We start from the raw sequence: 11643 nt of genomic DNA on the forward strand, positions 1-11643 counted from the left end.
TAGTTCCAGGACAGGCTCCAAAGCCACAGAGAAACCCTGTCTCGAAAAACCAAAAAAAGAAAGCACCCCTTGGGGAATATGATTTAAGCTACTGGAACAATATGATCTCTACCAGTCTGTCCTCTTGGGGTATTGTTACTTCATTTCCCCAGAGAACAAGAAATACGTGTGAAGGCTTGATTTGACCACAGTTATCTGAAAGAAATAGTCTATAAGTTGTATAAAATAACCATTGTACCACAGGTTGTCAGACTGAGATAGTCTGTCTCATGAAATCGGTGAACTTTTTTTAGATACACATTCTTACAGTGCACTCCTGAAGAGATTTCTTACCTTGACAAAGTTATTATTTCCTGGAATTCTTTTACTAAGGTTCTCAACGGTAGACTGGGTTCTTAGGTCGAGCCACACTATAGATCAAAATATAACAATACATATAAAGAACTTCATAAGCATGAGAACTTAGTGAAATCACTGTCACAGATAAGAGACTGATTAGTTTCCACAAGCAATTAAAATGCTAGAGATTTTAAAGGACAGAAATTAGAAAATTAGAAATGAATAGACATACTGTTAGAAGAAAATATATTTACAGAGGAGAATGGAAAGCTTTTATGCAAAATTACAGACCAAATTATAGGACCAATACAAACCTTGAGCTTTTATTTTGCATTATTTTTACAGGAAAAAAAAAACTATGAGAAAGTATTTAGAGTAAGGATTTTCTAAACACACAAGTGGAGAGAAGACCTAAAAGCCGAGCAGGCTAGTTGGCAGTGCAAAATGCACAGCTCAGGATAAAATAGATGTCTTAGAAACCTTGGGAGAAGAGACGGTGACAAGGACTAAGTAAGCAGAGAACCTGATGGGAGGCTTCTTTATAATAAAGTCTTTTGAAGGATGCAAGATCTGAAAACGTTAAAGGATTTTCTTTAATTACAATCCATTTCTTTGCTGGACTACACGGGGAAAAACTCTACTTTAATGGACCACCATTTTCTTTATAAATTTCTGTTATCTGCTTTCTGACCTCCAAGGGGAGAATATCTCATTTTGCTTTGGGGCAGAAGCTTGGGGAGCAGAATGCACTAAAAAGTCTAAACTAGACTGCATAAGTGATCAGACAGCAGCTTTGCTATTTTTTTTAAAGAGACAGGGTCTATTGTATTTAACTTTTATAGTTCTTAATCTACTCATGGTATATGAGTATTTTTAGGATGCTAACTATGCTCAGATGCTTCCTGAAAAGAACTCAGGCCAACAGTTTATTTAAAGGACTCTAGGGGAAATAATGCAAGCTTACACACTACACTTTTGAATGCTGACAGGTACATAGTTTGATTTGTTTAACTGTGTTTTTCTGATCTCTTCATTTAAAATCAGTTCTTTCCTATAATAAATTTCTATAAATTCTAGTTATCTAAATAGCTCTGAGCTTCATTTTGATAGTACCAATTCCCATGAGATTTAAGCTGGAGACCAGGATACAATACTGGTTTTTCTCGGTATAAAAAGCAGGAAGCAAATGATCCACATGACAACCAAGAAAATAGGAGGATAGTAAAACCCATGAAAATAGAAGGCCTATAGGTAAGATCTGCATTTGGTGCCCAGCACCTACTCCTCTTGATCCCAGAAGCATCATCTCAAATTCCCTTTGGGGATTTAGATTTCCATAATCCTTAGCCATGCGGTTTAAATAAGAAAGCTCCCTATCCCAAGTTCCAGGGTAAGGTATGAACCCTAAGTTCTTACACAAGGGATTCCTTGGCCAAATCACTGAACTGAGATTTATGTTCAGCCTTCAATTGTCATTTCTCTGAGCTGCGTTTGGCACTGAGTGATTTGGGCCTGCTATTTTCATGACGGGAGATCTGAGTCTATCATGTCAGGAGCCACCTCCAAAAAGATAGACTTCAGGAGGACACCAGTGACCCTCTGTATTCAGAACCAATCAACGCCTAAACTAAGCTACCACTGGGTGGCTAGATGCATTAGCAAAAATTGACTTGCTTGTTTTTTCACTTGACTAAGTTGGAGCTGAGTTTTCTATAAAAATGTCAGGGCACAAACCATTAGCAATATCATCCATCAGCCATGGCAAGTCAACTACCTTTTACATAGTAACAGTACTGCGTGATGTTGACAAAAATAGACTTTCCTCACAGACAAGCAGCCTTAGCAGATGTTATTGGATTAACAGGAGTAACTGGGGAAAGTGGAAGGATTCAGAAGAGAGGTTTTAAATCTGCGATTACCAAGCGCATCTCAATGCTCAGTTTTTTGAACTACAATCAGCTATGAGTTTAAAAAAGAATTTAGTGAGTTTTGATTACCTCTTCAAAAAATGAAATGGTAGATCAGGACAGCAAATACTAGAGTTCATTGTACTTGGTAGGATTAAGATCGATTTGGGAAACACTTGTTTTATCTATATGGGCTTGATGAATCAAGAGAGGAGCTTTCTGGTCTCCTCTTTGATAATATAAACCTCCTACATCTGGTGCTCTCCCTCTTTCTCTCTGTCTCTGCTCCTCCCCTCCACCCTGGCTGTCACAGAATGGGTAGAGATGGAACAGGGAACTTTGCAAAGGCCAGACAAATGCTCTCCGCTGACTCTACACCAGCACTCCTTGCTGACTTGCATCTCAATGGACACAACACTTACTGGGGAGCTGAAGGATAGGCCCCATACTCCACGATTCTGGGACAGTAGAGCTGTGAAGAGAACCTACAAATTTGTCTTTAAGTAAGTGCCTTCCTTTCCAAAACACTACCAGAACTCCACAGCGGCGGTTCTTTCTTAGGAAGCATAACAGAACCACCTCGAAAATTTCAGACTTATGTAACCATAACTGCCTTGGGCCAGGCCTATGCCTAAGAACTTTTCTATGAGTATTCCAAATTTTCCAACACAATACTAATAAATAAGTATATTTTTCACAGGGCATGTTCATTAGAGTATTAATGTGCTCCAAATAATTAATTCAAAACCAAATCAAACGCTGACTATACGGTAGCACTAGGAATGCCAATGGGCCAATGACTTTATTGCTCTTTCACGAAGACTAGTTAACCAGACTTGTAGTTATGCTTGACAACAGTGGTATCCACAGAGTTAAATCCTCACTTCAAAGAATCGAAACACTGAATGTACAATCATGAAACCAAAGCTCTAGGTTTGGCTTTTCTATCAACAAGCTTCGTGACTTATACAATTTTTCAAACCCATCTTGTCCCAGATCCCCTACATATTAAATAAAGATGCTGGAGTGGATAGCATCTAAAGTCCTTCCACTGTTCCAGGACTGCAGAACGCTGCCATGATATTTACTTTGTTTCTTACAACCAGAGAGTATACGGCAATTAGAGTATATGGAATGAATTAGTACAAATGGCAAAGAAAAAGATGTCAGTGGTTGTTGATATACTACCAAAGCAATTCACAAATGTTCAAAATTAATGGAATTAAGAACAAAACAATTAGAAAACTCATTATAGAAGCTAAGATGGCAGAATTAGATTTGCAGAATAAGAGATCAAAAAGCCAAAGAGAAGACCCCCCAAGCTGGAGGCCTAAGCTCCTTGTGTAGGTCATTTCTGAGATCAAAAGAAGTGACAGATCCAGATCTGGCAGCGGCAGTCAATTTCCCCCCAACACGTCTGAGTTGGAAGGTCGGGAAGGGAGCAGTAGCCAGAGCACCAATACCTGAGGAAGAACCAGCAGCTGGAACTGGAGAGCCAGAGGGGGCAACGGCAACTGGAACTGAAGAGCCAGGAGAAACTGGAGCAGCTGGAGCATTAGGAGAAATAACGGCAATTCATGCTAGAGACAGCCAGGTTCAAGGAAACGATAGATCACTCGGGCAAGTTCCCCAGCATGAATGTGTTTTCTACACGTGTGGATGTAGAAAAAGAAATGGAAGAGACCTGGAGTAGAAGGGAATGAAGGAAATCTGGCCGGAATGTCTGGTTCACTAGCACTTTCCATGTGGATGAAGACATGGAAGTATGTGTTTCTTGTTCAGAAAGATTCTTCCCCATGTGGCAACACACGTGCATCTTAGTTCAAAAAAAACCACTGAACTCAAATCACGCATGAGAGCACATTTTCAGGGGGTGTTCAAAAAACATGCTCCAGTCCCTGCTGTGGTCTTCTACTGCAGGCCATGAAAGAGCTATCTTGGGAAGGCACAACCCCAAGAAAGTACTTTTCTCATTGGGTTGCTGGAAGTAAAATCCTTCCCACAGACAGGAACAGCACTGTCTACTGGGAATAGGGAACTGCTAATTCTTAAAGTTATAAAAGAATATATAGTGGGGAAATAAACTCTATGGAGTGCAGAATACTATACAAACTCCTTATAAAAGGTATTAATGGCCTTATTTAGACTAAGTAAATAGAAATTTCAATGCTCCGGACCATCCAATGAATAGTATACAAAATAATTTGGATGGTATGAATAAAGTCACATTTAATATATTTAGTTTGTCCTTATAAAAGAGTTTTATGAATGAAAAAAATGTAGTTGCCTCAATCTCTATGAGCCATTCTTGGGTGATATACACAGTACAGAAGATATCATTATCTTTAGAGGAAATCGAATAATAAATCAGAAATCTGCACAATTTTGGCTAACCATCACAACAAGAAGCAATAAACACATCTAAGAAAATGAAAATGGAAAAATCCCTAGGAATCACCTGTATCTGGCTGGCTAAGCACAGAGCAAATCCATCTCCTGTGAGATGGTTTGGCCTGATCTGTTTGTAGTGTGCTAAGATGAAGGGGAGGCTCCATGCTATCCAGCACACCATAAGCAACGACCATCAGAAGTTTACGAAATGTTACTGGCTTCTTCCCCTTCAGTGATGTAAGAATTGTAAATGCCAGTAGGTAAGCCATTAATTAAGCTGGTTAAAAGGTCATATACAAGGGAGAAGAGACTATGCCCCTCATTCGATGACATTTTCAATAACAGATGGAGCCAAAAAAAAATAGTGAGTAGGAAAGGCAGCAAAATTAAAACCTATTCATCTCCTTCCGTGTGTGTGTGTGTATGTGTGTATGTATACAAATGCATATGCATGCAGAATCTGAAATCAGCTTTAGCTGTTAGTACATAAAAGCCAAAATGCCAAGACAGACTTGAGTGCCTGAGAAGTAGTGCTGCAAAATGACAGTCCTCCTTAGATACTGCAATAGAGTATACCTTACTAAGGCTAATATAGATCAGAATTTATATATATATATATATATATATATATATATATATATATGTATGTATGTATGGACATCTAGCAGTAGGTTATATATAGCTATGGGACCCACTGAATTTTCACCTCTGTTTACAATTGGAAAAGATACCAGTAAGCACACAGCTTTATTGCAAGTAAGCATAGCCTTTATCGGTATTTGATTTGTTGGATAAACCTATGCCATGGCCACCACTGAATCCTATGACTCTTATATCTTATTTTCTCCATTACTATACTAGAGGTAAATATATTCACTATTTACCACACATATAGGAAAAAAGAAGGCCGCATGAAAGGGACTTTCTCTTCATTTTTATTACATTTCCCATTCAGTGTGTGTGTGTGCGCACGCGCGCGTGTGCCCGGCATGTGTGTGGAAGTCATGTGACACTTGCAAAGTTGGTTCTCTCCTTCCACACATTCATCCCAGGCCTCAAATGCAAGTCAGTAGGCACCCAATGAGCCACCTCGGGCAATTTTAAAAAAGAAATATACAAACTTTTCTTCTCATTCACCCGTTCATAATATTGTTCGTCACTTATCCAATTCAGTTGAGTAAAAACAGGAAAATGAGAAGAACTGGCTAGAGTGACGGAGCTCTACAAGAGGAAGAGGAAAAGGAAGAAAAAACTGTTGGGAGCTGATTTTGTTGTTTTGTTTACAGTCATACAGCCTAGGCTGCCCTCAGACATACATCACTATATATGCAATATGTAGACTGAATATATTTGAACTCCTGATCTCCCTGGCTCCATGCCCCAAGCAAGTACTTGGATCAATGTACCACCATGACTGTTTCGGACTGAATATAACAGAAAACAATCATAGCGAACTCCTAAGCCCCAAACTTGAAGGAATTAAGATGGAAAGCCTTTGGGAAATGACTAGATCAACCACAGAGTCTCAGAAAGTGGATTAGTGCACTTGTCAAAAAGCTGCAAAGAGTTTGCGTTCCTGCGCTCTGCTCTCCTCCGTATGAAAACACAGGACAGGCAAGGGGGCCCTCACAAGACCAAATCAACCGGCACCTTGTTCTCAGTCTCGAACTTTTAAAGTCCACAACTAGCAGAAACACAAATCTGCTTAAAAAAGCCACCGAGTCTATGGTATTTTGGTTCTAGCAGCCTGAATGAACATAGAGAAAATGAAAAGCACACACATCAAGTTATGATACAAACACGCCAAAGAAGCTTGACCACAAATCCATGGGGCAATCTGATTCTGTTCCCACTAATCCCATCTGATCTTCTTTTTGAATAAAGCTGCTAAATATTTAATACCATGATGAGACTCTCAGCTGAAACCTACATGGATGGATAATACCTTGATGTTTCCCTAGATGAAATGGAGTTGGCGGAAGAATCTAACCTTGTAACGGTGAAGCAGTTGCTTTCTGATTGATTTCTATCCTCTAGTTCTTTCCAGGAGTTGTAGCACCCAAATGCCTACTCTTCTGAAATTTTTAAAACAATCTTATTTTACATACCAATCCCAGCTCCCTCTCCTTCCCGTCCTCCCGCTGCCCCCACCTTTCCTCCACCCACTCCCCATCCACTCCTCAGAGAGGGCGAGGCCTCCTATGGGGAGTCAACAAAGTCTGTTACCTCACTTGAGGCAGGACCAAGGTCCTCTCCCCTGTATCTAGGCTGAACAAGGTATCCCTCCGTAGGGAATCAGCTCCAAAAAAAGCCAGTTCATGCACTAGTGATCAATACTGGTTCCACTGCCAGTGGCTTCACAAACTGTCCACGACACAAAACCATCACCCACATTCAGAGGGCCTAGTTCAGTGAGTCCGGAGTCTGAGCTCCCACTTGCTCGGGTCAGCTGTTTCAGTGGGTTTCCTCATCACGGTCTTGAGCCCTTTGTTCATATTACTGCTCCTCCCTCTCTATGACTGGACTCCAGGAGCTCAGCCCAGTGCTTACCTATGAATCTCTGTATCTGCTTCCAGCAGTTACTGGGTGTAGGTTCTATGATAACAATTAAGGTAGTCATCAATCTGACTACAGCGGAAGGGCAGTTAAAGCACCCTCTCCACTATTGCTTAGATTCTTAGCTGGGGTCATTGTGAGGATTCCTGGGAATTTCCCTAGTGCCAAGCTTCTTACGAACCATATAATGGCTCCCTCACTCAATCAAGATATCTTTTTGCTTTCTTTCCCTCTCTGTCCTTCCCCCAGTTCAACCTTTCCGATCCCTCATGTTTTTCTCCCCTCTCCCCTAGCCACGCTCCCAATTCACTCGGGAGATCTTGTCTATTTCCCCATCCCAGGGGATCCATGTATGTCTCTTTTAGGGTTCTCCTTGTTTCCTTAACCCAGACACAGAAAGACAAACACGGTATGTACTCATTCATAAGTGGATATTAGACACATTAGACAGATTCCTACTCTTCACTTGTGACACAAAGGTAAATGACAAGCCTCCTTGGTTTGTTGAGATATATTTAGGGGCCACCACAGAACATGGAACATACGCAGATATCTAGCCACGCTTTTGAATTTCATTGTATATTCATTCCTATAATGAAATCATCCACAATTAGTTGAGATGAACATATCTGTGCTGAAAATTTTCAAATCTGCATTGAAAGCAATTTACCGCCAAGTGTGCTGGTGCATGCCAGTAAACCAAACACTCGGGAGGTGGAAGGAGGAAGGTCAGGATTTCAAAGTCATCCTTAGCAGAGTAGTAGGTTCAAGACCAGCGAGGACTACATAAAACATTGGCTTAGAAACAAGCAAGGTCCATCAAGAGAGCTCAGGGGAGAAAAAGCGCTTGGACAACTTGTGTTTGAGCCTTGATCTCTACAAGGTGAAAGGAAAAAACTGGCTCCAGCCAGTTCTCCTCTTTCCTCCACATGCCTGCCACAGAATGCAGGCTTGCCTTCTCCTGAGAATAACTAAAGAAATGGAATAAATACATGGAAGAAAAACTTTCAAACAAATCTTTCAAAACAATAAATAAATAACTTTCAAAACAATCTAATTTCTAGTTGTCTAGAAAATAGCTTCATTCAGAAATTTAATGTCTCATATAAAGCAAAAAGCTATTTTCCTCCTTTAATATTACCGAATTAACTCCCGTTCTCACAAACTCAAATTACTTTTTAAAATTTTTCTATCATGTCTTCTGTGAAACAGGGTTGGGGTTCTGTTAATACAGATTTTAAGCACAGTGAGTGCTAAGAGGCATTAAGGAAAAGAGAAACAACCTAGAGAGCGGGCTTCTCAAAGAACAAGAATGGTCACCTCCGTCCTGCTTGGGAACTCTCCAGGGTAAGGCACACGGTCGCACCTAGCCTGAGATGGCTTGCCAGTTTTTCTTCTCTTCATTTGTACTGCACTCTCTCAGGAACCAACTACAAGTTTCAACTAATAGCTTTCACCGCACAGAAAAATCCTGTCCTTTACCATAGACGTGTTTAGGTTTATGTTTTTTATTTGCTCCCCCTTCCTGTTTCATATTCCTTTCCTTCTTTTTGAAAAATCACTGTTTCCATTTTTTATAACTTATTATAATAATCACACATTATTAGCTTTTCTTTTCTCATTTTGTTTGTTTCTTTTCATTTGTGTTTGGTTTTTGAAACAGTCTTCCTTTACAGCCCTAGGTGACCTCGAATGTACCGTGTAAGCCAGGTTGGCTCTGAACTTGAGAAGATCTTCCTGCCTCAGTGCTGGCATTTAAGGCATGTGCCGTCATAGCCAGCATGATTTGCTACTTGTGACAGAAATCTTTTAATGGTCACAGATTTAGAGCACAACTTTCCTTTTAGGAAGGAGCAGTATTGTTTAGTGCTCTGCACCTGTCACGGGATAAGGATAATACTAGCATCTTCTCAGACATTTACATCTAAGATGTGACACCCGAAAGTAAGATGCTTGAGACATTTGAGGTTGGTATACCCTGAAAAAAACGATTAAATCTATAACAGAAGCAGCTAAAATTCTGATAATTTATCTTAATAAGAGTTCAAATTTTTAGGTAGAAAGTACAAATATACAGATAGTTGATAGATAATTTTGAACACTTGCAATTTTGAATTTTCAAGATAGGAGGGAGAAAGATCTCTTCTAGATGGCAGAAACACAGTGGGGGGGGTCAGCAAACACTTCTGGAATTACCCACCCTCTTATATGATACAAACAGTCAGCTGAAGGAGAGAGCAAGGGATAGAGCTAATTCAACACATGAATAACTATGATCTGAAAAGTTTAAGAGAACTCTGCCGCCCACCTCCTCAGATTACAGGAAACATGAACATATGGTTTTCCAGTCAGATGACTGCGTGTTAACACCTTTGCGAATGGATCAAGGCCATGTGCTGCACCTCGGCATGATGGCTTACCCACAGCATTGTAGAGAGGCTCTCCAGTCAGCTTGTCCCAGACCACCGTGGTTTCCCTCTGGTTGCTCACACCAATGGCTTTAACAAAAAAGTGAAACAGAAGGAAGGAGACAATTAAACATGTTAAATATTACTTCAGGATAACAGGAACAATGAACACTTCTTAAAAACTTGCGATTTTTTTTTGAGACAGGGCCTCACTATGGAGCCTAGAAGTCCCTATGTAGACAGACTGACCTGGAATTAACAGAGACCAACTCCCCTACACACTGCCACATCCGCCTCCAGCCTGCCATGATTAAAGACATATGCCACCATGCTCAGCCTTCCATCTGGAATATTTGTAGCGGTATCTGATTTTTTTTCGTTAAATGCCTCTGGGAAAAATGAGCATGCAATGTATAGTTTTTAATCCTACAGAATCCTCCTACTGCACTTGAAGCACACGTGACATGGATCCATATCATTACGAAGAAAAGGTTCCAAATTGTCTCAAGGGAAGGAATAACTTCACACATTTACAATGACCAATTTATGATTAGGTGCAACAATGAACTAACTCATGTGCTGACTACTGGTTACGAGAAAGTTCCCTTCCTGTATGGGTACATATGTGCACGCATCATTTTAGGAAAACCGCCACAGTCAAGCATGGCAGTAGGAAGGTGTGTCCGCAACCCCAGTGCTTGGGAGACCAGAAGCCACAGTCAGTCTGGGCCACATAGGAAATTTGAGGGCTACATGAGGCACTGTCTCAAGCCAGGCCCAGATGGCTCAGAAGGTAAAGGTACTTGCCACACAAGTCTGATGGCTTAAGTTTCTGATCCTTGGAATCAAGATAAAGGAAAGGCGAACTACAAAGACTCCGTCAAGTTGTCCTGTGGCCTGCACACACGTCACGGTATATACACACCCCCACCCCCACCACACGCTGTCTTTACAAATTGAAGCCAGGCAGTGGTAGTATATGCCTTTAGTCCCCAGCACTTGGGGAACAGAGACAGGTAGATCTCTGTGAGTCTGAGACTGGCTTGGTTTACAAAGTGCGTGTCAGGACAGACTCGAAAGCTACAAAGAGCCCTTGTCTCGAAAACCCCCAAAAATACACTAATAAGAGGAAGCAATATTAAGGAAATATTCAGTAACACTTAGGCTCACCAAAGCCAAACAGCTGCTGTTTAAATTCCAATCTTAAGAGTCCCCTTATTTTGTCTCCTCAGAGTTTTATTTCTTGTAAATTCAAAGTCCCCACCTAATAATACGTCCCCACACATTAAAGCAAATGTCTGGTAGAACTAAGCATTGAATAAAGGTCCCTCCGAGCTGCTGCCGTCATCAGCACTGAGTACAGAGTACAGTGACTGTCGCAGACAACGAGACTGAACTGAGCAGGCTGAGAGAAATCCTTGGCATCTCAGAGGGCACAAAAGCAGGAGCCCAGCAATGGGTGGCTACAGGGGAATATTGCGAAAGTGATATTTGCTTTAAGATGAAAACTTCACAAGGTGGCACCACAGGGAATTCCCAACTAAGAGTCCATTTCCTCATTGTTGATTTCCCTGTAAGTCAGCTGGCTGCTCTTTTTAGTCACAACCCCCTCTAGTCACATGTCCGTCACACAGCCTTTCTTTATTGGCTCCTTCTGACTCATACTGAGAATCTAATCTAGAGCTATTTCCATCCGATTCTTTGGTCCAGGATTTCTCTCTAACCACTCCCTCTTTCTCCTCTGTCTTAATTTCATTCTTCCGTGCCAAGTGAAACTGCTTTCCTTGCAGACACCCAAAGTCCACGGAAATCGCTCTTCAGGATTCTCTTTGGGCCACAGTTATCTTTATTACTGTGCACAGGTCTAATGCAAAGCCAGTGAGCTTTTTCTGTGACTCAACCCATTGTTGTTTTACCCTAAATTCATTTTTTTTTTTAGAAAACTCTTTTTTTTTTCTTTTGGTTTTTCGAGACAGGGTTTCTCTGTGGTTTTGGAGCCTGTCCTGGAACTAGCTCTTGTAGCCCAGGCTGGTCTCGAACTC

The 11643-nt window shown here is 40.9% G+C and overlaps 1 protein-coding gene across 2 annotated transcripts in view; it reads right to left on the minus strand.

Annotated features, from left to right (window-relative positions):
* Gk (glycerol kinase) overlaps nt 1-11643 on the minus strand; it is an 80226-nt gene that overhangs the window by 41399 nt on the left and 27184 nt on the right. Inside the window, exons 4-6 of one of the 2 annotated variants that reach the window (XM_013354670.2) lie at nt 9614-9691; nt 3710-3793; nt 334-410 (exon numbers count right to left, since the gene is read on the minus strand). In XM_013354670.2, the coding sequence (XP_013210124.1) occupies nt 334-410; nt 3710-3793; nt 9614-9691 (239 nt within the window). The remainder of the gene's footprint in view (nt 1-333; nt 411-3709; nt 3794-9613; nt 9692-11643) is intronic. The other variant, XM_005369737.2, reaches the window with a different exon arrangement.

The sequence above is a fragment of the Microtus ochrogaster genome, unplaced genomic scaffold (genome assembly GCF_000317375.1).
Source record: "Microtus ochrogaster isolate Prairie Vole_2 unplaced genomic scaffold, MicOch1.0 UNK58, whole genome shotgun sequence".
NCBI classification, from domain to species: domain Eukaryota; kingdom Metazoa; phylum Chordata; class Mammalia; order Rodentia; family Cricetidae; genus Microtus; species Microtus ochrogaster.